The 26607-nt window shown below is 35.6% G+C and overlaps 1 protein-coding gene and 1 pseudogene across 5 annotated transcripts in view; both read left to right on the top strand.

Annotated features, from left to right (window-relative positions):
* The window catches only part of ZRANB3 (zinc finger RANBP2-type containing 3), a 304410-nt gene that overhangs the window by 166192 nt on the left and 111611 nt on the right, over positions 1 to 26607 (top strand). For all 5 annotated transcript variants that reach the window (XM_045479592.1, XM_045479595.1, XM_045479591.1 and 2 more), the window contains 3 exons: positions 12724 to 12902; positions 21185 to 21416; positions 25287 to 25372. In XM_045479592.1, the coding sequence (XP_045335548.1) occupies positions 12724 to 12902; positions 21185 to 21416; positions 25287 to 25372 (497 nt within the window). The remainder of the gene's footprint in view (positions 1 to 12723; positions 12903 to 21184; positions 21417 to 25286; positions 25373 to 26607) is intronic.
* Positions 15543 to 15965, top strand: LOC123598854 (annotated as a pseudogene).

The raw sequence follows: 26607 nt of genomic DNA, 5'->3' as shown, positions 1-26607 counted from the left end.
GTGTGCCCACCTGATAACTTGATAGTGGAGTGGCAGTGTTAGCAAAATTGCATTGGGTCAATAGTCCTGTGCTGAATCCCCTAAACAATGGGGATGCTGGGGAATGTGCACCAGGATGGCCAAGGTATGAATTTGGGCATGGCTGGGTCCTGTGTTATGGTGGCTGGGGCACACAGTGCAGCAGATGAGTGTGGAGCAAGGGAGGTGCTGTGCACCTGATGGGTGAGTGGGTCAAATACATGACATTAACAAAAATTTCCCTCATCCCAGGGCTGAGGCTAGCAAGTTTGAGGCAGGTGAATCCTCATGGAGAACTCATGGATATGAGTTCAGGATATGATATCAGGTTAGGTAGCAAGGGTCTGTGCAACGCCACTTTTTGCAGGTGGCTCTGTGTTTATGCTGGGGGGGTGGTGGGAGATGAAAAATAGCTCCTGCCAGCTCCCTTGTTTTCAGAGAAGTCTCCCACATGCTCTGAGGTCACTATGAACAGGTCTATCTCCCTTTGGCTCCCTCGTGTTGTGTAAACTGTTTTTATGTTGTCTCTCAGTGTAGGCTGTTGTCTCTTTAAGGGCACTGACCAGGTGACAGATATGTCACCCTCCCAACTTGTCCAATAGTGAGTCAGGTAACTTTTTTAGTACCAGGCTCCAAGTCACATTGGTTTTACAGAGTCATGGATTTCAACCCCTCTAGTTTTTGAAGCCAAATGTTATGGGGATTAGTCTTCCCCGTGTGAGCTCCCTAGTGAGAGGGATCTTTTTTCTGCCCTCTCTCCACACATAATTCCTTCCCTCCTGTGGGCAGCCTCCCTCCGCCGTTGCGACCTTCCAAACCTTTCAGATGTAGCTTCTTCTCCATATTTAGGTGTGGAGTTTGTTCTGCCAGTCTTTGAATTACTCTTGGATTTATTGACTTGAAAGTGGATGATAATCTAGTTGTAAACATGGGAAGAGGTGATCTTAGGATCCTCCTACTCCACTATTGTCCCAAGCTCCCGCCCTTTGTTTCTTAGTCCTTGTTTTCATTTGCTTTTGAGAGACTCTTTTATTTACGTTTGTGAACAGCGTATTTACAACGCTACTATACAACATGGGTAATTTTGTATTTTTCCACACATTTTGCTTCCATTATGTTTTGTTTCTTTGTATCATAACTAGATATTTTAGTGATGTGAGTTATTTATTCTTCCAATTTTTAAATACTTGATCCACCAGAGTGGCTCAATCAGGTAGGCATCCAACTCTTAATCTCAGTTCAGTTCTTGGTCTCAGGATTGTGAGTTCAAGCCCTGCATTGGGCTCCACACTGAGCATGATCCCTACTTAAAAAATAAAAAATAAAAAGAAGGGATTTACTTAATTTTTTATCATAGCCCCTTTAATCAAGCTCTTTAATTGACAGTATGAAATAACAGATAAAGCATTGTACAAATTAGATTCCCTTTTAGAATCTTTATTAAATTTCTGAAATGTCTTTTTATATTAAATTGTTAGTTCATCTAAACAGATTGTGAAGTTAGAAGCAAAATTCTGTTTTTGTTGAAGTTATTCTATATACTATATAGCAAAGTAGTGTTAGAAAAACATAATTCAACAGAGTTAACTTGAAGATCTAATTGGCTTTATTTAACAATTCATGAATCGGACAATATGCCATTTAGCAAGTAGAGGGGAACGCCAAGAGTTGTATAAAATGGAAAGTTTTTATAGAAAAGGTGGGTGCTCAAAAATTATAAACAAAAGAAAAGAATAGATTGTTCCAAGTAGAGTCTCTTTTCCTTAGGGGGAAGAACTGTGGATTTTATCTTGCAGACTACCTCATCTTCCTTTGGGGAATGGAGAGTGCCTTTGTGGAGACTCATCAGTGTGTCCATCAGAAGATTCCTTCCTGACCTGTTAAGACTTATGGGGGGAATTGAAACTGCTATTAGATTAGGTATTAAGCTTTGTTTCACTGGCTTGGTGTCTTATTCTAAGTGACATCATTTTGGGCTTATTGTTGTCTTTCTAATAGTAGGAAGCACTGTTTATGGTACTGCCTTGGAATTTTAATTGAAGATCATTTAAGTAACAAAGTTACATAGAATTTAATAGTTCAAAAACAAAACGCTGAAAGTATCAATTCTGGTTTCACTGTTAAAAAAAAATCTTGATAATAAATGTCCAAATTTGGGGCAAAATACTCTTAAGATTTTTTCCCCATAAAATGTAGTCTTTAAAGTAGTTATTCCCAAAATGCAGCCTGAGAGACATCCACCTGAGAATCACTTTAGGAGCCATTATTTTAAAAGTCTAGTTTCAAAAAAAATACATAAATATTTTAAAAAAATAGGGCACCTCGGTGGCTTAGTCTGTTGAGCATCTGACTCTTGATTTCAGCTCAGGTCATGATCCCAAGGGTTGTGGAATAGAGCCCTGTGTGGGACTCTGCTTAAGATTCTCTCTTGCTGTCTCTCTGCCCCTCTCCCCTACTCATGCTCTCCCCCTCTCTTTCTTGCTCCAGAGAGAAAAGAAAGAAAGAAAGAAAGAAAGAAAGAAAGAAAGAAAGAAAGAAAGAAAAATGTGTAGACGTTCTTTTGAAAGCCCAGTTTCTTTAAATTACAATTTGTCAAGTTGGTGCCTGGAAGCCTGAATTTTCATCTAGCAAACACTCATAAGTATGTTAGATTTTAAGAACCGAGGTCAAAACCAAAGTTTGGACTACTTTTTTTCTTTCCTTTTCTTTCTTTATTTACTCAGCATGTATAATTATGTTCTTTTTGTGTTGGGTGTTCATTTTCAAGAAATCCTCTAGGCACTAATCCCATAATACATATGGAGAATAGAATCTTACTACAGCTTGTTCATCTGATTTTAACTTTACAAAACAGATTTTTAAAAAGATATGAAAAATATATGGAAAAGCAACTCCTAATCTATGTTATTCTATCCTGATATTTATTTTACCTTAGGAGTGGTACTGTTTGAATGAATAATACATATCATTTCACATTACAGTTAAGTATCTCATTTTTTACCATGCCTTATGACTCTTTAAACCTAATTATGAATGTAAGGGAGGAGATAAAATTTTCTCTCTATACTTCTGAGTTCTTGGCTGAGACATTCTGTATAAAAGAGAAGAGAAATATAAATAGAAGCTTATTAAAATGAATACTTCATGTACAGAGTGGAGATACCCAAGAAAAATGATTAAACTCCTTGAAATGGCCTAATCCACCATCTTAAATACTATCTTCAGCTAAACAAAAGAAAGAAAGAAAGAGAGGTTGGAACAGTAATAGGAAGTTATCAGGAAAAGCATTGTAAACAAGAATAGGTGGTTAATGCAAATTTAGGTCATTGTCTTCTCTATTCATACAAGTTGTGTTTTTCAGTCATCCCTCCCTTGTAGGTACAGAGCGGAGACACACAAAGAAATTTCCTTTATACATGTAAATTTTCCCAAAAGAATTATAACTTGTACTCCATTTTCACAACCTTTTCTGTGTCTGCTGATTGTCAAAAATAATCACCTCAGAGGCACCTGAGTGGCTTGGTCATTTAGGCATCCGACTCTTGATTTTGACTTGGGTCATGTTCTTGCAGTTATGGAATCAAGCTCTGTGTCTGTGCTGACATTTCGGAGCCTGCTTGGGATTCTCCATCTCCCGCTGTCTCTCTGCCCCCCGCCCCCCGCAACACACACAGTCTCTCTCTGTCTCTGTCTTTCTTTCTCTGCCTTTCTCTTTCTCTCATTTCAACAACCTTCACAGCATCTTCACTAGAAGTAGATTCCATCTCAAAAAACCACTTTCTTTCCATATCCATAAGAAGAAAGTCCTCATCTGTTAAAGTGTTATGAGATTATAGCAATTCATCACGTCTTCAGACTGTACTTCTAATTCTAGTTCTCTTGCTATTTTCACCACATCTGCAGTTACTGCCTCCAGTAACATCTTGAATCTTTCAAAGTCATCAAGGAGGGTTGTATCAACTTTTTCCAAACTCCTGTTCATGTTGATACTTTTACCACTTACCAGGAATCACAATGAATGTTCTTAATGGCATCTAGAATGGTGAATCCTCTCCAGAATGTTTTCAGTTGACTGCTCAGATTCATCAAAGGAGTCATCATGACAGCTGTAACCTCATGAAATGTATTTCTTAAATAATAAGATTTGAACGTCAGAATTACTCCATGATCCAAGGGCTGCAGAATGGATGTTATATTAGGCAAGAAAACAACATATTATATTAGGCAAGAAAACAACATGCCTTACATCTCATTTTACATTTCTTTCCACCAGAGCTCTTGAGGGACCAGGTTCATTGTCAATTAGCAGTAATAGTTTGAGAGGCATCTTTTTCTCCAAGCAGTAGGTCTCAGCAGTGGACTTAAAACAGTCTAAACCATGTGGTGATCAGATGTGCTGTCATCCAGCCTTTGTTGTTCCATTTGTAGAATATAGGCAGAGTAGATTGAGTATAATTCTTAAAGCCCCTAGGATTTTTGGAATATAAGTGAGCATTGACTTCAACTTCAAGTCAACAATTGGGTTAGCCCCTACCAGAGCTTATCCTTTGAAGCTTTTTTTTTTTTTTTTAATTTTTTAAATGTTTGTTTATTTTTGAGAAAGAGCATGAACTGCAAAGGGGCAGAGAGAGAGAGGGAGACATAGAATCTGAAGCAGATCTCATAACCAGATGACTAAAACTGTCTCCATATCAGTAATAAGGCTGTTTTGCTTTCTTTATCATTCATGTGTTTCCTGGAGTAGCACTTCTAATTTCTTTCAAGAACGTTTCCTTTGCATTCACAACTTGGCTAACTGTTTTGTGCAAGAGGCCCAGCTTTCGACCTTTCTCGGCCTTCAACCTTCCTTCCTCACTAAGCTTAATCATTTTTAGCTAGCTTTTGATTTGAAGTGAGAGATGTGAGACTCTTCCTTTCACAGGAACCATTAGAGGCCATGGTAGGATTGTTAACTGGCGTAATTTCAATATTGTTGTGACTCAGGGAATAGAGAGGCCCAAGGAGGGAGAGAGAGAAGGATGGGTGGACAGCTGGTTGGTGGAATAGTCAGAACACACAATATTTGTCAATTAAGTTTTACATCTTCTATGGGCATGGTTTGTGGTACCCCAACACAGTTAATGATAGTAACATCAAAAGATGCCTCATCATTGATCACCATAATCAAATATAATTATAATGAAAAAGTTTGAAATATTGCAGGAATTATCAAAATGTGGCACAGAGACATAAAGTGAGCAAATGCTATTAGAAAAATGGCATCAATAGACTTGCTTGTTACAGAGTTTCCACAAACCTTTAATTAAAAAAAAAAAAACACTTAGCAAACCACATAAATGAAGAGCAATACAATGAGGTATGCCTGTATAACTTAATCTACAAGGATAAGGAAATAGTTCTGCTAAAACACACATCTCTTTAAAAGAAATAAATAATTGAACATAGGATTTCAGTCTGACATTTGTATATGTGGGTTTCTTTACTGAATTTAGTTTCTCATTAAGATTTAAAGTCTATGTATCTAAAAGTGTTCTTTAAAGGAGTCTGTTCTAGAACAAATTGGTTACCTACTCTAAAGATAAACCTACATCCTTACTCTAAATATACAAACTGCTTTTAACTTTAAAACTGGAAACTTCCAAAAAAAATTTTTTTTAACTGAAAACTTTTAGTCACACAAATTCTCAATCAAGAGACATCCTCTGTATGCAATTGCTATATAAATGCAATCACAAAAAATTGAAAATGAAATTCTTTGTGACAGGATCATAATTATTTAATTGCTCTTAATAATTTTGTGGCATATTACATTTAGAAAATCTAGAATTATTCTCCTAAATAAAATATTGTTTTATTATTTTGAATACAATGATAAAATGTACTTTTGAAGTTAAAATATTCAATTTAATTCTTCTTAGGTAGTACCTAGACAGTTATACCATTATTGAGTTATGGCTTTGATTCTTAATAGATGATTTAGACTTAATTTTCTTGAAACATTGGACCATTCACCCTAACAGATTCTTTTGTAGTGAGAGCCAAAGGGTTTGAACCACTTACTGAGTATAGTTACTTCTGTATATCCAAATTCTTTGAGTGTGTTATTGGTTTTATAATGGAATGTTACACTACTATACATTCTTTGGAAAATGCTTGAAATGTAAGTACATTAAAAAAATTTATATATATATATATATATAGCAAAAAATTGTTCCAACAATTATTTTCCTATGTACAAATTTTATCTAGAGCTGTTTTCCTAGACTATGAGATCCACTCTTTTCTTAATGGGAGCATGAGATTATGGTAATATACTTATACTTTTTAGTTTGAATTGTGTTTTATTTGAGGACGTGCCATCAAATTTTATTTTCTACTGGATTGTGTCTATAAGAGGAACAACCAATAGCAAAAACCTATGGAATAACATTAGCAACTATCTAATTTCATCCATGTTGATAAATATCCCAATTTCCAGAAATCACCTTTAGTTATTTAACTATATGATCTTTATTTGTTTTTATGTTTATTTATTTTGAGAGAAAGAAAGAATGTGAGCAGAAGAGGGACAGAGAGGGAGAGAAACACAGAATCCAAAGAAGACTCCTGGCTCCAAGCTGTCAGCACAGAACCCAACGCAGGGCTTGAACTCACAAACTGTGAGATCATGACCTGAGATGAAGTCGGACGCTCAACCAACTGAGCCATCCAGGCACCCCAACTACACTCTCTTTAAAGTAAAGAGATGCTCAGTAGAAGATTTGAGATTTTAACCTAGAAAAGTAACCAGATAAAAACTATTTAGAGCCTCATTTTTTAGGTAAATCATCTAATGGCATAGGTATGCCATCTCTAACTATGCAGATTCAGAAATACATTCTTTTCAGTGATTCCAAGTTGATCAGAACCTAAGATATTTTACTCAAGGCAATAAAGCTCAAGGAAAATTTTTCCTGTAAATTAAAATGTCAGTTTATTAATATGTATTGAGAAATCGCTTTCCTGTTCTTGTGGTCACCCTAAGGAGGCAGGATGGACTCTTCTATTCAAAATTTGTTTTGGATATTAAGAATGATGATGCCAGCATTCAAACATTAAAAATGGAATCAGACTCTTTATTATACACCTTACTTTGCTCCCATTGTTTATTTTTGTATTCAGCACATTATCTCCTTAGCTAAATTAATCCTTCCATTTTTTTTTTTAATGTTTATTTGTTTATTTTGAGAGAGAGAGAGAGAGAGAGAGAGATCATGAATGGGGAGGGATAGAGAATCCCAAGCATGTTCCATGTTGTCAGTGCAGAGTCTGATGCAGGGCTCGATTCCACGAACTATGAGATCATGACCTGAGTGAAATCAAGAGTGGGATGCTTAACTGACTGAGACACCCATGTGCCCCATCATTTCTTATACTTAAGACTCGTTGGTTTGGGAGCCTTTCTTTTTAAAATGGCTCCTTATTTCTTAATTGATACTTTCTTAAAATTTAATAGTTCTTAAAAGGCAGTCATAATTCTTTATTAAGAAATCATGTGATAAGATAGCTGGGAACAGTAAGAAAATATTTAGAATTTCCTAAACTTGATGAAATAGTACACTCATAGCTCCCCAAACTGGTTTTCTATTCTTCAGCTGCCTAGATCTATCACTAGAGGTATGTTCAGTTCTTTCTCTTCTTAAAGCCAGATGCCACATAGTTGAAACAGGCTGCTTACACCTGTTTTCTATCAGAGACTACTCGGTCTAGCTCTTTCTAGGTCTCAGTATGCATTGAACCATTGGGACATGAAGAGAAAAATCCCAGAGAGGAGGTAACTTGAGAGAAAGACCCGAGAAATCTGCATACATGCTACCCTCACACACTAGCCATCCCCTAAAGTGTACTTCCACAGGATGCCACTCCAGAATACCCAGCAGAAATTTGTAGTTGGAGGAGAAAGAATAAGGCAGAAATTTCAGCATTATTGTGGTACTCAGGAGACAGATCAGAGTTGTGCCTTGTCAAGGTGGAAGAATCTTGGTAAATACACTGCCTGGGCTTATGGTGACCTCCAGAAGTACACCCCCTAGTAGTAAAGACCATACCCTAGTAATAAGAACAAAACCGAAATAAACTTGTTCTTACAAAACCTAAAACCAAGACTTAAAGGGAATGAGGTATCTGCTGGTACTCAATGTGCCTTGGCTAAAGAAAACTTAACCTAATTTCCACCTGTGTGAAGTTATCATCTAAAGCTTCTATAGCTTCTTCACAATTAATTTCTGGAATCCAACAAAAAATAAAAGGAGTGCTGAGAAAACAGTACCAAAAAAAAATTAGGAATACAATCCACAGGTGATCATATGTTGATGTTATCAGAAGGAGATTTTAAAATAGCATTGACTATTTTATTCAAGAAAATCAAGGAAGTGGTGGACAACAGAAATGAAAAGATGACAATTTTCAATGGAGAATTTAATCTATTAAAAAGAATCTAAAAATACTAAATTTTAAAAGAGTCTGCTGACCACTTTAGAGCTGAAAAATGACATATCTGGAATTAAGAATTTATTCAGTTGGTGTAATATAATAGCAAATATACAAGAAAGCAAGATTAGGGAACCAGGAGATTAAAAAAAATTCATACTTCTAATTAGATTAGCTTTTCCATACATCAGAAGTATTCTTACCCTTTCCTGTATTTATGCTAGTTTCCTCTCTCTTCCCCTTTCTCAGTTCATAACTTCTCTCTCCCCAACTGTGTTTTTTTCTATCTATTGTTTCAATTTTTTCCCCACATATCCCTATTGAAGATCTATGTCCCTATGTTAGTAGCAGACAATATTAGGAAATTTAGTTAAGTGACTCATTAATAGGTGCCTTGAAGGCTAACATAGGCAAAGTCACACTACATGAAGTGTGAAAAGGTCCACGTAGAAAGGCACCAAGGAAATTAATCAGCAAGTAGAAGGTAAAGATCCAGTATAAAATCTGGAGTCCCAAAGAATCCTACTTCCCAGAAAGTTACTGTAGCAAACAGAGCCTTACTTCCAAAGAAGTTTAAATTAAGAAAATGGTCCGTGAACCCACTGTAGAAAGCAAAACCAGGTAACCATAGCTGTAGCATAGAGTTACCTAGTGGTATGGTCCATACACACAGAATTGGCCATGGCTCATTTCCTGGAAATGTATGCCTTTGTCATCGTTAGGTATAAGCAGCAATACCAATGACCCCAAGCCAGGAAACATCAGTAATTTGTAAATTACTGCAGCCTTGAAGCCATACTGATCTCAGAATCCAGGGATGTTTAAGTTGGTTCAGCTATGAGTATTGGAGGGCCTTTGAGAACAAGAAAACATACCAGTCATTATACCAGATGTTGGTGCATAATTGCTCTTTGGTTTGGGTTTATAAAACTAAGTAATATAAAAGTTATTTATTTCTCTTAGGATTAGGTCTGCTACCGTCGGATAAATCTTAAATTTGTCTATGTAGGCCTAAAGGTTGGGATTGTATGCTATTCCTTAGAAAGAGATATAGAATATTAGCTTGTAAAATGCTTTAATTTTGTTAAAAAATTTTTTTCTTGATGTTTATTCATTTTTTGAGAGACAGAACAAGCAGGGGAGGGGTAGAGAGAAAGGAAGACACAGAATCCAAAGCAGGCTGCAGGCTCTGAGCTAGCAGCACAGAGCCCTATGCAGGGCTTGAACTCACCAACCACAAGATCATGACCTGAGCTGAAGTCAAACGCTTAACGAACTGAGCCACCCAGTCACCCCGTCACCCCTAATTTTGTAATATATATCTTTGTGAGTGTGTCTACATTCCTACGTTATTTTAACCTGTTACCAAACCCTGCCTACCTTAACATGAATTTTATTCTTCAAACAGTAGATAAGAAAGAATTTTTATCTGCAACTGGATTTTGTTTCAATATTAAAAGCTTATATATCCAGTATTCTTTAAAAATTTTAGATTTATTGAAGTATAACAGAAAAACAAGTTTCAAGACATGTAAATTACATTATGGTAACCTGACAGATGTATACATTGTAAAAGGATTCCCCCGCATATATTTAACACATCAGCATCTTACATATCTACACTTTTCTGGTGTTTTGTTTTGTTTTGTTTTGTTTTGTTTTGTGACAACATCTGAGTTCCACCGTCCCACCAACCCTCAGTCACAAACACTGTATTATCAACCGTTGTCACAGTGCTTTACCTCAGGTTCTCAGAACTTATTCATCTTCTAGCTGAAAGTTTGTACCCTTTTGCCAGCCTCTCCCTATCTTCCCTGTCCCTTAGCCCTCGCAACCACTTTTTTTACTCTGTTACTATGAGTTTGGTGCTTTCTTTTTTTTTTCTTTTCTTTTTTTTCCCCCCAAAGATTCTATGTATAAGTGTTACCATGCTTTATTTATCGTTCTCTGTCTGGATTATTTCAGTTAGCATAATGTCCTTGCATTCCACCCAGGTTGTGTCAAATGGCAGAGTTTTCTTCTTTCTCAAGACTGAATAATATTCCATTGTATATAAATACCACAACTTTTCAGTTCAACCACTGATGGACACTTAGGTTATTTGTGTACATTAAAAGCTTTTAGACTTAGCTTTGGATCTATTCTTGAATGTTATTTGCCTCAGAACTTTGAAATGTTAGCTAATATTATTGCTCTTGCACTAAAATCTTTTCATTAACCTTCTTTCCTAATTTTTCTCTACCTGGGTTTTGCTTGTCCCACAGAATTGAACAATCTTGATATTTATTTTTCATTAATTTGCTTTTACGTTCAAATATCTGAACACCAGGACAGAAACAAAGTCACTTCCTATGTTTCATTTACCTTGTCTCCCTTTGACAGTCTTTTTTTTTTTTTTTTTAATTTTTTTTTTTTTCAACGTTTATTTATTTTTGGGACAGAGAGAGAGCATGAACGGGGGAGGGGCAGAGAGAGAGGGAGACACAGAATCGGAAACAGGCTCTAGGCTCTGAGCCATCAGCCCAGAGCCTGATGCGGGGCTCGAACTCACGGACCGCGAGATCGTGACCTGGCTGAAGTCGGACGCTTAACCGACTGCGCCACCCAGGCGCCCCTCCCTTTGACAGTCTTTATTCCAGTCACAAGAACATTTTCCTAAGTAATTCACACTAGTTTTCTTTTCGAGTGTGATTGATATAAATATAAACTTGCTTGAATATTCTAGGATTTCTTTTTTGTTGTTGTTAATAGCAGTAGTTAAGCGAAAAATACATAAACAAAACAAGATTTTCTTAGTGGAGACTTGATAAAAGTCCAAACTTCCTTTTTATCTTTTCCTCTTTAATTTTGCTCAGCATTTAAAACTTAGTAGTATAAGTTAACTGTTTTAGGTATTTGTGTCTTTTTTCTCTTTGAATAGTCACGTCAGAAGGACTTAGGCCTTTTTGTCCTTCTCTTATGGTTCACAATAATAACTACTTTTTCTAAAAAGGCAGTGTTGTTGTGGTATAATTCACACTGTTAGGTAAATTCATCCTTTTTACACGTATAATTCTTTAAGTTGACAAGTGCATACAGACATATAAGTGCTCCCACAACCAGTACAGAACATTGGGGCGCCTGGGTGGCTCAGTGGGTTAAGCGTCCGACTTCGGCTGAGGTCTTGATCTCACGGTTCATGGGTTCGAGCCCCGCATCGGGCTCTGTGCTGACAGCTCAGAGCCTGGAGCCTGCTTTGGATTCTGCGTCTCCCTCTCTCTTTGTTCCTCCCCTGCTCTGTCTCTCTCTCAAAAATAAAGATTAAAAAAAAAAAATTAAAAAAAAACACAGAACATCATCCCCCAAGATTCCTTCATGCTGCCCTCCTCCTTCCATCCCTAGACTCTGATGTGTTTTCTGTCTCTATTGTTTTGTGTTTCTCTGGATGACCTAAACATGGAATCACACGGTTTGTGGCTTTTGGGCTTGGCTTCTTTCATTTAGCAAAATGTGTTTGGGTTTCACTCATGTTGTTGTGTATAGCAATAGTTTGCTCCTTTTTTGTTGATAAATGGTATTCTATTACATGGATATACCATGATTTTCATCCATGCACCCATTTAAGTACATTTGGGTTGTCTTCATATTCTGGGTATTATGAACAAAACCACTAAAAACATTCATTTAGTAACTTCTTTTTAAATGACTACTGCTTAAAAACGGGACATTATAATGTAAGTGTGAAAACACAAGTGCAAAGACACCGGAGACCTGGGTTCTCATACTATTTTGCATCCAGTTAACTACCTGTTAAGTTGAACAGATAGATAATTTAACCTCTCTGTTCTTACTTTTTTTGTAAAATGTGCATATTTTATGCCTTCTTCTAGCTTTAAAATAGCATGGTATTGTGATGTATAGTAAGGCATTTACTCTTGTGCCAAGAGAACTTATAAATGCTCACATAAATATTTCTAAAATTAAGTTATATGAATTAAGTATAACTAATATTTTAAATTACAGGTTATTTTGCCTGTAAGTCCAGTCACAAATGACTGGAAAATAATAGTTTGCTTAATGAATTTTAAAGGTCATCATAATCATGAGCTTTTAACCATGTAATCCAATTGATTTTACACCAGAAAATTATTTTGATGACTCTTAAGTAAATATTTGATAAGTATTTTCATTTAAAATATGTCAGCATTTATTTATGTACTTATGTGTTTATGTATTTTTTATTTATTTTTAATGTAGATGGGTCTAGGAAAGACAATCCAGGCAATTGCAATTGCTTACTTCTATAAGGAGGAATGGCCGCTTTTAATAGTGGTCCCTTCATCTCTGAGATACCCTTGGACAGAAGAAATGGAGAAATGGATCCCAGAGCTAAGTCCAGAGGATATCAATGTTATTCAGAATAAAACTGATATTGGGTAAGAACAACTTTTTAATCTTTAAGGGGGAAAAAAAGCCTTCTCACATGTAATTAGTAAATGCTAATGTTTAGAATGATGTATAACCTATTAGCCATAATTTAGAACTAAGAGAGTAGAGTGGAGAATTTTACTTTACATTTTAAAATCTGTATTATTTATCTAAAACCCAGCAGTATACTTAATGCTTTAAATTCCTTTTTGGGGGGCGCCTGGGTGGCTCAGTCGGTTGAGCGTCTGACTTCGGCTCAGGTCATGATCTCACGGTCCGTGAGTTCGAGCCCCGCGTCGGGCTCTGTGCTGACAGCTCAGAGCCTGGAGCCTGTTTCAGATTCTGTGTCTCCCTCTTTCTCTGCCCCTCCCCCGTTCATGCTCTGTCTCTCTCTGTCTCAAAAATAAATAAACATTAAAAAAAAAAATTTTTTTTAAATAAATAAATAAATTCCTTTTTGGTGTATTTTTAAAGTAAATGTAAATAGGTGTACTTTGAAAGATTTATGTAATATATCTACTTTATATATACTTTAAATATACTTAAAACTCACTATTTTGGGGTTCAAAAATACATTTCACAACTTTTCAATGATTAATTTGAAGTTTATGAGCTTTTATTGTCTGCAGCAATGGTAGATTTTGCTTTCCAAATTCTTGGTTGATATGCAAGTTTTATATGTCACTCAAAATGAGTATTTACCAGTTTTATTTTCTTTATTACATTAATTTATAATTTTAATACTTTCTAATTGAAAATATTTGTTTTGAGATTATTTCAAGTTTCTCCTCGAAAATAAATCATAATGTAACTACTTAGGTTTTTTCTTTTTTTTTTTTTCATTTGTTTTCTAGCCATGGGGATAAACCAATCTATTTGTATATTGATGATTTATTACATTGTATTTATAAGTGAATTACACAAATTATCACGTTTCTAAAAGTTCAAAATAACCAATTTCTGACCCTCAAATAACAGGTAGTATACATATTTGAAATAAATGTCTGTTGGGGCGCCTGGGTGGCTCAGTCGGTTAAGCGTCCGACTTCGGCTCAGGTCACCATCTCACGATCCGTGAGTTCGAGCCCCGCGTCAGGCTCTGTGCTGACTGCTCAGAGCCTGGAGCCTGTTTCCGATTCTGTGTCTCCCTCTCTCTCTGACCCTCCCCCGTTCATGCTCTGTCTCTCTCTGTCTCAAAAATAAATAAATGTTAAAAAAAAAAAAAAGAAATAAATGTCTGTTAATACTTAGATTTTTTAAAATTATGGTATTATTGTACTGTGTTGTTTTCTCTAGGATTGTTAATATAAAGACTATTTGTAACAATGAAGTTGGCCTTTGTGAATGTCCTAACAAAATAGTTGGAGGCTTTTTCTCTTTTGACCTTTGAACTATTAAGTCTATAAAATATGTCTTTATGGACCTAAGGAAATTTGGACAGTATTTTCATGGTGAAAGTAAAATTTTGGTAATAATTTTAAATTTCCTCTTGTCCAATAAAACTGCATAAAATTTACAACTTAAGGATTTAGAGAATGTAGGCCTTTGTATGCACATTTTGTTAGCTATAGTTTATTTAAAAGTTTACATTTAATATTCTTAAAATATATATCTTCTCTCATCTTTTATAATATTTAGGTCATCTAGTTTTGCTTATTATTTAGGAAATACTGTTTAGCTATTAAATAGAGGCCAATATTTTTATTTGGATAACATTTGGTATCTGTTAGAATGTATTACAACCCAGAGTATAACTTTTCTGGAGGATCTCAGTTTAGGAAAAGAAAAACTTACCATTGTCTTCCAAGTACTTAAAGAAATAGCTTTAAATGTATACGAACATCTGGCAACATGCATTTACCACAAATACATGTAACTCCTTTGGGCATATGCCAATTATGCCTGAAATGTTCTGCAGTGGACTTTCAAGCTCTTGTTTTTTGTATATGGTTCTCAGTCTGCCTAAGTTAGTTAGTAATATTAACCCTATGCTTTTCTTCTGTCAGCTTTTCTGGTGTTTGATTATAACAAGAAAATCCTAAGTCTCTATATTAACTAGATTTACCCAGGGCTTAAAACGTAGTTTACATTAAGAAAAAAATGTAAGTGTTGTAAATATTTATGCATCCAACATGAGAATACCCAAATATATAAAGCAATTATTAACAAATTTAAAGGAAGTACTCGATAGTAATATGACTATAGTAGAGGAGTTTAACACCTCACTTACATCAGTGAATAGATCATCCAAACAGAAAATCAACAAGAAAACAGTGGCTTTGAATGACACACTGGACTAGATGGATTTAACAGATACATTCAGAACATTCCATCCTAAAACAGCTTAATACACATTTGTTTTCAAGTGTATTTGGAAAATTCTCAAAATAGATCACATATTAGGCCACAAAACAAATCTCAACAAATTGAAAAAGATCCAAATTATATCTTGTATCTTTTCTGACCACCATGTTATAAAACTAGAAATCCACCACAGCAGTCTGGCAACAACACAAATACATGGTGGTTAAATAACATGCTACTAAATAATGAATGCGGTAACCAAATCAAAGAAGAAATCAAAATTTACTTGGAGAGAAAAAATGAAAACACAGTGGTTCATCCTGTCTCAGGTCCTCACTTCCAAGATGACCAAGGAAAGAAGGAATAATAGGCCAAAAGGGGCCACAGCCGCATGCAGCCTGTTTGTTGCATCACCTGTGCCTGTTGCGTTCCCAAGGACAAGGCCATCAAGAAGTTCATTATTCAGCACATAGTAGAGGCCACCACTGTTGAGGACGTTTCCAAAGTGAGTATCTTCAATGACTGTGTGCTTCCCAAGCTATACATGAAACTACATTACTGTGTGAGCTGTGCCATACACAGCAAGGTGGTCAGGAATTGCTCTGGTGATGCATAGATGGAATGAACACCCTCACCCTGATTTAGACCTGCAGGTGCTACCTCGCAACCACTACCAAAGCCCATGTGAGGGGCCAGGTCCTTAAGGAGTGAAGAAAAACTGTTTTCTAGAGGGGCACCTGGGTGGCTCAGTCAGTTAAGCATATGACTTTGGCTCAGGTCATGATCTTGTGGTTTGTGCATTCGAGCCCCATGTCGGGCGCTGTGCTGACAGCTCAGAGCCTGGAGCCTGCTTCAGATTCTGTGTCCACCCCTCTTCTGCTCACGCTCTGTGTCTCTCTGTCTCTTGATAATAAATAAATATTAAAAATTTGTGAAAACTGTTTTCTGGAAAAAAATAAAATGGAGATTATATTTAAAAAGAAAAGAAAACACAATCATCCAAAACCTTTGGGATGCGGCAAAACCAGTCCTAAGAGGGAAGCTTACAGCAATACAATTCTACCTCAAGAAGCAAAAAAAAAACACAAAAAAAAAAAACAAAAAAAACTCCAATAAACAATCTAACTTTACACCTAAACGAGCTAAAAAGAACAAAATCCATAGCCAGCAGAAAGATAATAATAAATATTAGAACAAAAATAAAAGAAATAGAAACTAAATAATAACAACAACACAATAGAACAAGTCTGTGAAACCAGCAGCTTGTTCTTTGAAAAAATGAACAATATTGATGATAACCCTCTAGCCAGACTTAAAAAAAAAAAAAAGAAATGGGAAAGGAGAAATAATAACCAACACCACAGAAATACAAAAGATTATGGGAGATTATTATGAAAAATTGTATGCCCACAAATTGAACAACCTAGAAGAAATGGACTAATTCCTAGAAACATATAATCTCCCAACACTGAGTCAGGAAGAAATAGAAAATTTGAAATGACTGATTACCAGCAGTGTAATCAAATCAATATTCAAAAAAGTGAAACAAAAGTCCAGGACCACATAGCTTCACAGGAGAATTCTACCAAACATTTAAAGAGTTAATACCTATTCCTCTCAAACTATTCCAAAGAATAAAAAAGGAAGGAAAATTTCCAGATCATTCTATGAGGCCACCATTACCTTGATACCAAACCAGACAACGACACCACCAAAAAAGAGAACTACAGGCCAAGATTCCTTATGCGCATAGTTGCAAAAATCCTCAACAAAATACTAGCAAACCAAACCCAACAATGTATGTTAAAAAATCGTTCACCAGGATCCATCAGAATTCATTTCCAGGAGCCAAGGGTAGTTCAGTATTCACAAATCAATCAACTTGTTACATTACATCAATAAAGGATTGGGGCACCTGGGTGGTTCAGTTGGTTGAGCGTCTGACTTTGGCTCAGGTCATGATCTCACAGTTCGTGAGTTCAAACCCCACATGGGGCTCTGTGCTGACAGCACGAATCCTGCTTGGGATTCTCTCTCCCTCCTTCTCTTTCTCTCTCTCCCTCCCTCCCTCCCTCCCTCCCTCCACTCATGTTCTCTCTCTCAAATAATCTTTAAAAATAAATAAATAAAAGGATAAGAACCATATTATCATTTCAATAGATGAAAAAAAAAAAAGCATTTGACAAACTACAAGATACATTCATGATAAAAATCCTCAACAAAGAAGGTTTAGAGGGAACATATCTCACCATAATAAAGACCTTATATGAAAAACTCACAGCTAACATCATCCTTAATGAGGAAAAAACTGAGAGGTTTTCCCTAAAGGTCAGGAACAAGACAGGGATGTCTACTCTCACCATTTTTGTTCAATATAGTACTGGAAATCTTAGCCACAGCAGTCAGACAAGAAAAAGAAAAGGCATCCAAATTGATAAGAGGTAAAACTTTCACTGTTTGCAGATGACATGATATGCTATATAGAAAACCATTAAAGATTCCACCAATCTGATAAATGAATTCAGTAACATCACAAGATAGAAAATGCACTTCTACACACTAATAATGAAGCAGCAGAAAGAGAAATTAAGAAAATGATCCCAGGGGCGCCTGGGTGGCTCAGTCGGTTAAGCCTCCGACTTCAGCTCAGGTCATGATCTCATGGTCCGTGGGTTCGAGCCCCGCATCGGGCTCTGTGCTGACAGCTCAGAGCCTGGAGCCCGTTTCAGATTCTGTGTCTCCCTCTCTCTCTGCCCCTCCCTTGTTCATGCTCTGTCTCTCTGTGTCTCAAAAATAAATAAACGTTAAAAAAAATTAAAAAAAAATAATCTCATTTACAATTGCACCAAAAATAGTATGACACTTAGGAATAAACTTAACCAAAGAGGTGAAAGACCTGTACTCTGAAAATTATAAAACAATGATGAAAGAAATCAAGGACAACACAAAGAAATAGACATTCCGTGCTCATGGATTGGAAGAACAAATATTGTTAAAATGTCTGTACTACCCAAAGCAGTCTACACATTTAATGCTGTCCCTATCAAAATACCAACAGTATTTTTCACAGAACAGGAACAAACAATCCTAAAATTTCTGTGGAACCACAAAAGATCCTGAATAGCCAAAACAGTCTTGAAAAGGAAAAACAAAACTGGAGGGATCAAAATTTCATACTCCAAGTTACAATACAAAGCTGTAGTAATAAAAATAGTGTGGTACTGGCACAAAAATAGAAAACATAGATCAATGTAACAGAATAGAAAATCCAGAAATAAACCCACAATTATATGTCAATTAATCTTTGACAAAGGATGCAAGAACATACAATCTGTTCAACAAATCATAGACAAATTGGGAAAACTGGACAGCAGCATGTTAATGGACTACTTTCTTACATCATACAAAAAAATTTACTCAAAATGGATTGAGGACCTAAATGTGAGACCTGAAATCATAAAAATTCTAGAAGAGCGCACAGTCAGTAATTTCTCTAACATTGGTTGTAGCAACTTTTTTCTACATATGTCTCCTAAGGCAAGGGAGATGAAAGCAAAAATCAACTATTGGGACTATATTGCAAAAAAAAAAAGCTTCTGCACAGTGAAGGAAACCATCAACAAAACTAAAAGGCAACCTACTGAATGGGAGAAGATATTTGCAAACAACATATGTGATCAAGGGTTAGAATCCAAAATATAAGAAGAACTTAACACAACATCCAAAAAAGCAAACAACCCAACTACAAAAGGGGAATAAGACATAAACAGACATTTCTCCAAATAAGACAAACAGATATCCACCAGTCACATAAGAAGATTCTCAGCATCATCCATCATCAGAGAAATACAAATCAAAATCACAATGTCACTTCATACCTGTTAGAATGGCTAAAATCAAAAACTCAAGAAACAAGTGTTGGCGAGGATGTGGGGAGAAAGGAACACTCATGCCCTGTTGGAGGGAATGGAAACTGGTGTAGCCACTGAGGAAACCGGTATGGATGTTCCACCAAAATTAAAAATAAAACTACCATATGATCTGGTAATCACACTACTGGGTATTTACTGTAAGAATATGAAAACACTGATTCAAAAGGATATATGTATCTATGTTTATTGCAGCATTTTTTTACAATAGCCAAATTATGGAATCAGCCTATTGTCCATTGATGGATGGATATCCCATTGATGAATGGGATACTATTCAGCCATAACAAAAGAATGAAGGGGTGCTTGAGTGGCTCAGTTAAGCATCTGACTCTTTATGTGGGCTCAGATTATGATCTCATGGTTGTGAGATTGAGCTATGCATCCGTCTTCTTCGGATTCTCTCTCCCTCTCTCTGTTACTCCCCTACTTGTACTTTCTCTCTCTCTCTCTCTGTCTCTCTCTCTCTCTCTCTCTCTCTGTCTCTCTCTCAAAATAAATTTTAAAAAACTTAAAAAAGAATGAAATCTTGGCATTTGCACCAACCTGTATATAGTTAGTATAATATTAAGTGATATAAGCCAGTCAGAACACAAAAAACATACCATCTCACTCATATGTGGAAACAGATGAACAAAGGAATAAAAAAAAAAAAAGAGAGACAAACCAAGAAACTGACTCTTAACTATAGACAATGAACAGATGGTTACCAGAGGGGAGGTAGATAGGGTGGGTGGGTAAAATAGGTGAAGGGGATTAAGAGTAGAACTTATCGGGGCGCCTGGGTGGCTCAGTTGGTTGAGCATCCGACTTCGGCTCAGGTCATGATCTCACGGTTCGTGGGTTCGAGCCCCACGTCGGGCTCTGTGCTCACAGCTCAGAGCCTGGAGCCTGCTTCTGATTCTGTGCCTCCCTCTCTCTCTGCCCCTCTCCTGCTCGCGCTGTCTCTCAAAAATAAATGTAAAAAAAAAAAATTAAAAAGAAGAGTAGAACTTATCTTGATACTCACTAGGTGAGTACTCACTAGGAATTGTTGAATCACTATATTGTACACAACTGAATACAACTAATATAACACTATATGTTAACTACACTGGAATTAAAATTTTAAAAATAAAACATTTTTTAAATGCAATTGTTGTATTGTTTTATTGTAATATTTAGGAGCTCTGCCTTTTCTCTTAGAGGGTAGAGAACTGCAGAAGACTGACTGTCCTGTATTTTTTCACTGATGTTATAGAAAATGCTAAAGTAATGTATTTTATTGTTTTTTCATTTATTTGTCTAACTATTTAATTCTCCAAACTCACTAGGAGCATAACACTGCATATACAAAGATGAATAAGACATATTTCTTTGTCCTCATTAATTAGCAAAGGAGATAAATATGTAAATGAAAAATTTCGTTATAGTGTGGTGAATAATAATATAGATGTATGAATAATTACATAGTCCAAAAGTTAGAGATCTCTTGAGCCCCGTGTTACTCTGTATAAAGTGGTACCCTCTCTCCTTTCCCATACTTCATCACCCCATGGCTGGGAATTTTTGTTGTCATGGTTTCAAGGACTCTGCTGGTCTTAGTGGGACAGTCTAGGAATATGAAATGCCCTGCTGTGCACTGGACAGCCCTTCAATACTAAGTAGTGTCTTCAAAATCCCACTACCACCTGGGCTGAAAAATGCTGCTTGCTGTCTTCTCTGTGGGAAGGCTTCAATAAAGATTCAACTAATATTTGAGTATCCACTTTATCCACGATTCTAGATGTCTGGAAGCAAATATTCTCAGAAGTAATGTCCTAATCCTAGTAACATGTGGCTTGGTAGATGTCAAAATCTTCCAAAGACAATTTACCCAAAAATTTGGTTTTGGTTAACCAAAATTTTAAATTTTGCATTCTCGCTTGTCATATCTGAAAACTCTAAAATCTTAAGAGAAATTGAGTTTCAGCAGTATTTTTCTTTATTTCCTCTGAATTTCTTCCCAAAGAGTTGTATTGTTTATGATAAATTGGTTACTGAAATATTTTTAAATATATGGATTTTTTTTTCCCTAGGAGAATATCTACAAGCAAAGTGACAATTCTAGGTTATGGTCTTTTAACCACAGATGCAGAGACTTTGATATGTGCATTGAATAATCAGAATTTCAAAGTTGTTATAGTGGATGAATCACACTACATGAAGTCCAGGAATGCAACCCGCAGCAAGATTTTACTGCCAATAGTACAGACAGCCAAACGAGCCATTCTTCTTACAGGAACTCCAGCCTTGGGAAGGCCTGAAGAGGTATTAGAATCCTTATACTTTGGCTTTAAAAATATGTATCATTCACCTATTTTGCAGTGTTTAATTTTAAATTAGTTGCTTCAAATGCTAGAAGAATACTTTGGGAACTTCTAGATGGCTATTAATGATTAAATACATCTTTTACTATGACTGTCTTCTCTATTTATATGTGAACCTTTCCTGTGCTTGCACATGTATATAAAAAAATAGTTTTTACTTTTGGCATAAGGTTTTCATATTTAGTGTAAAGTTGTAATAGTCACCACATTTATTGTGGTTCTGATATGGTTTTAATCTTTACTTATCCAGTTTGTTGTTTTACATTTTAAGCTCCTTGGGATTGGATTTTAATCTATTTTATATCTTTTGTATTGCATTACAGAACTTCTTTCTATTTCTCTTTTACTTCAAAATCCATGGTTGGAAAGATAGAGAGAAACTAGTACTTATGTTCAGATTAGATAGGGTAATTACTTAGAATGGAGGAATAAGGTATTTGTTTGATACCCCATTTAGCCTTACTATTCTTAGAGCCAAGTAGAGCATGGAGTAATTAAAAAAGAAATGATGGATGAAATTCTTATGAGTCTGTAAGGGTCACTGTAACCTAGAGAAGTCCTTTCTATTAATGAACACTGAGTCATAGAAAACAATGTGCTTTTTGTCTTGTAGTTGTAAGAATTAAAGGAAATACTAGTTTGAAAGTATCTTGCTGTGTGTCCTGGCACATGGTAAGCACTTAACATAAGTAGCAATTGTGATCTGATTAGTAAGCCAAGACTGGGAGATAGCTATTGGTAAGGTGTATTATGTTAATTGATTTCAGATGTTAAACCAACCTTGCATTCCATGATAAATCTCACTTGACTGTGTTATCATCCTTTTATTTGTTGCTGGATTCAGTTTGCTTTATTTTGTTAATGATTTTTGTGTGTTTATTCAGAAGAGATATTGATCTATAGTTTTCCTGTTATATCTTTAGTTTTGTTATCAAAGCAATACTGGTTTCATTGAATGAGTTGGGAAGTATTCTCTCCTTTTCTGTTTTTTAGAGTTGTTTATGAACCATTGGTATTTGTTTTTAAATATTTGGTAGAGTTTAGCAGTGAAGCCATCTGAGCTTGAGTTTTCCTTTGTGGGTATTTCTTAAATTAATGATTCATTCTCTTCACTGAATATATGTCTGTTTAGATTGTGTATTTCTTCTTGAGTCAGTTTGATACTCTTTGTCTTTCTAGGCATTTTTGCATTTTATCTGAGTAATCTAACTTATTAGTGTACATTTGTTCGTAGTATTCCCTTTCTTCCTTATGAGGTTGGTAGTAATGTCCCCTCTTTTATTTTGGATTTTAGTAACTTGAGTCTTCTCTCTCTTTTTTTAATTTGGGTAGTCTAGCTAAAATTTTCTCAATATCTCAGTCTTTCCAAAAACCAGTATTTGGTTTCATTGATTTTTTTTTTCTGTTGTTTTTCCATTCTCTATCTTGTTTATTTGCATTCTAGTCTTTATTATATATTCCTGCTGTTTTCTGTTTAGTTTACTCTTTCTTTCCCAATGTCTTAAGGTAGAAAATTAGGTTATTGATTTGAGATTGTTCTTCTTTTTTAACGTAGACATATACTGCTATAAATTTTACTCCTTGGGAAACTTGTTGTCAATTACTTAGAAAGTTAAAACCAGAGTTACCATGAGACCTAGCAATTCCATTTTTAAGTATATACACAAGAAAACTGAAAACATATATTCACAAAAAATTATATAGATACAGATGTTCATAGTAGCATTATTTGTAATATCCAGAAAGTAGTAAGAAGCCAGTGTCCATAACTGATGAATGGATAATGAAAATGCAGCCATAAAGAGGATGAAGTACTGATACATTCTACAACATGGGTGAGCCTTGAAAGCACTATGCTAAGTGAACGAAGTCAGACACAGAGGCTACATACTGTATGATTCTATTTATGTGAAATATCAAGAAAGGCGAATTAATGGAAATAGGAATCAGATTGGTGATTGCCAGGATTAGGGAGAGGGAGAATAGAAAATGACTAGTAATGGGTATGGGCTTCCTTTCTATAGTGATAAAAATATTACAGAATTAGATAGTGGTCATTGAGGCATTTTGTGAATATATGAAGAGCCAGTGAATTATACACTGTAAAAGTATGAACAATAAAAGTGATATATGAATTATTTCTCAATGAAGCTGCTAATTTTAAAAAACATACTAAAATAAAAGACATTACTATGTGTAGCCTATCAAAGTTATAAAAATGAAAGATGTCATATTATTGATGAGAATATAAATTGGGACCTGCATTTTACAGTGTAACACAGTAACATCCGTCAAACTTTAAAAAGCACATACCTTAAACCCACCTATTGCATTTCTAAAAATATATTCTACAGTCTCATCTAATGGAGATGCAGATTGGTGGATAGTGGATGGTTGGGTAGATGGATGGATAGATAGATAGGTAAGTGAATAGATAAATTATTGATAGATGTTGTAGATACGTATACCTACACCTGCATATGTTTATATATGCACACATACACATACATAGACTTACATGATGTTATTAACTTTTATAACTGTATAAAAGCTAGAAACAGCCTATATGTCCATGATCAGGAGACTGTTTAAATATTTTACAGTACTTCTACGTAGGAATGAGTGCCATGGGCCTTTAAACAATGCTTTATTATGGTAATACTTTGTTTAGTTAATTTTTAAAACTAAGCACAAATAGATGTATATGTACTTTGATAAAGTCTAAGACATGTTTTAGGGGACAAAATTCTAGTTGTGTATGTATAATATGATGAGCTTCGTGTGAATAAAAGAGAATATACAGTAAAACCTTGGTTTGCCAGCATAATTCATTCCAGAAACATGTTTGTAATCCAAAGCACTTGTATTTCAAAGTGAGTTTCCCTATAAGAAATAATGGAAATTCAGATGATACATTCCAAGACATAAGAATATTCATATAAAAATTATTACAATAATGTAATATAACAGAATAATTTTAAAATGCAAAATATAAAGAAAAATAAACAAATGAACTTGCGTTTACCTTTGAAAACCTTCGTGGCTGGTGTGAGGGAGACAAGAGATGAGGGTTATTGTGTAGGATGACTTTCACTATTACTGATGGATGTTGACTACAGTACAGTGTTAGTAAACTCTTGTCATATACTGTATTTAATATAACTGGCAAGAAGGCAGCAGAGAAAAGGGTCTGTATCTGCAGGCAGTATGACCTAGAATGAAGCAAAGGATTCCTAAGCTTACTCTTGTATGGAAAAGCAAAGGACTGTCCATAGGTGCTTTGAAGTGACAAAAATATACTAGCGCCTTCCAGTGTTCTGAAAAATCGTTGATTTCTGCCAAACACCATGGCCTGAGACCAAGCATCCTAGCATGGGAGACGATCACCCACAATCTCTCAGGGAGAGAGAGAAGAACCATTGGCTCAGTTGTGATCATGTGACGTTCAGCATCATATACTATTGGTATTGCAAGAAATTGCTCATTTATCAAGTTAAAATTTATTAGAAATATTTGCTCATCTTGCAGAACATTCGCAGCACAAGTTACTCACAATCAAGGTTTTATTGTATACATATCCTTATGTAGGCATACAAAATATATAAATGTACGTTAGAGAAAAGGATAGCAGTTTTATCCCTGAAGAATAGGATGGCAGAGATGGGTGGGTGAAGGGGGAGGAGGAGGCTTGAGAAAGAAGAGGTAGATTTTCTCTTCTCTTTTTTTTATTATTTTGTTAACTGGATTTATCATAGTAATAATATTTACTTCAAAATGTTGCAACATATTGAGAGCACTTGTGTTGTTACAGCTTTTCATGCAGATTGAAGCTCTCTTTCCACAAAAATTTGGAACATGGACCGAGTATGCCAAAAGATACTGTAATGCCCATATGAGGTATGAAAAACTACTTCCTATTAATTTTAATCCTCATATACTTACTGTGAACATTAAGGTTTCATTAGTCATTCTTTATTCCAGTGTTTTTCGAACTTTTGTGGTTATGGAATAATTTCTTCAAGTAAAATCTTTTGTGGAAGACCTATGTATAAAATAAATAAAAGAAGTAGGTAATGACAGTTTTTCTTTATTCTAATTTACCTCCCATTTATTTTATTTTTGAAATTATTTATTTGTATTGACTGGATAAGTGTATACAGTCTACAAAAGTGAAAAGTAAGTTCCCATTCCACTCATGCCCCAGCCAACCATTTCCGTTCCCAGGTAACCACTGTTGGCGATTTATTGTGTATCCTTCTGGAAATACTCCATGCATTAAAAAGTACATATGATTGGGGCACCTGGGTGGCTCAGTCGGTTAAGTGTCCGACTTCGGCTCATGTCATGATCTTGTGGTTCACAAGTTCAAGCCCTGCATCAGGCTCTGTGCTGACAGCTCGGAGCCTGGAGCCTGCTTCCGATTCTGTGTCTCCTTCTCTCTCTGACCCTCCCCCCACTCATGCTCTGTCTCTCTCTGTCTCAAAAATAAATAAACATTAAAAAAAAAAAAGTACTTATGATTCTGTATGTATAATATCATTTCATGTCATTTATATGCATATATATAAATATATAAGTATATATATAAATATATAGTAGTATAATGTACACATTGTGTGCTGTTTGCTGTTTTCACCTAGTATGTGTTAGAGAGCTTTCTATATGAGTTCTTAAAAGGGCTTTGACATTCTTTTTGCTCTCTTTTGTTTTTAGTTTATTTTTTTAGTTTATTTATTTTTGAGAGAGAGAGACAGAACACGAGTTGGGGAGGGGCAGAGAGGGCGACACAAAATCCAAAGCAGGCTCCAGGCTCTGAGGTGTCAGCACAGAGGCCGTTGCAGAGCCTGAACCCACGTGACATGAGATCATGACCTGAGCTGAAGTCTGACACTTAAGCAACTGAGCCACCCAGGTGCCCCTCTTTTTGTTAAATGCACTATAATTTATTTAGTCTACCATTAATAGTCCTTTGTGGTAAATAGCTGTTGGGTCCAATACAGCAGTGAATACCCTTGCACATTTTGAGAGGCAAAGAGCCTCTCTTTGTATTGGCAAAGAGCATGCAAAACTAGAACTGGGCCACCTGTCTTTTATATTCCTATCCAGTACTTACCATGTTTCATTTTACAAAA

The sequence above is a fragment of the Leopardus geoffroyi genome, chromosome C1 (genome assembly GCF_018350155.1).
Source record: "Leopardus geoffroyi isolate Oge1 chromosome C1, O.geoffroyi_Oge1_pat1.0, whole genome shotgun sequence".
In the NCBI taxonomy this organism is placed as follows: Eukaryota; Metazoa; Chordata; class Mammalia; order Carnivora; family Felidae; genus Leopardus; species Leopardus geoffroyi.
The sequence above is the reverse complement of the archived record's forward strand: the minus strand, read 5'-3'. Positions and strand labels throughout refer to the sequence as shown.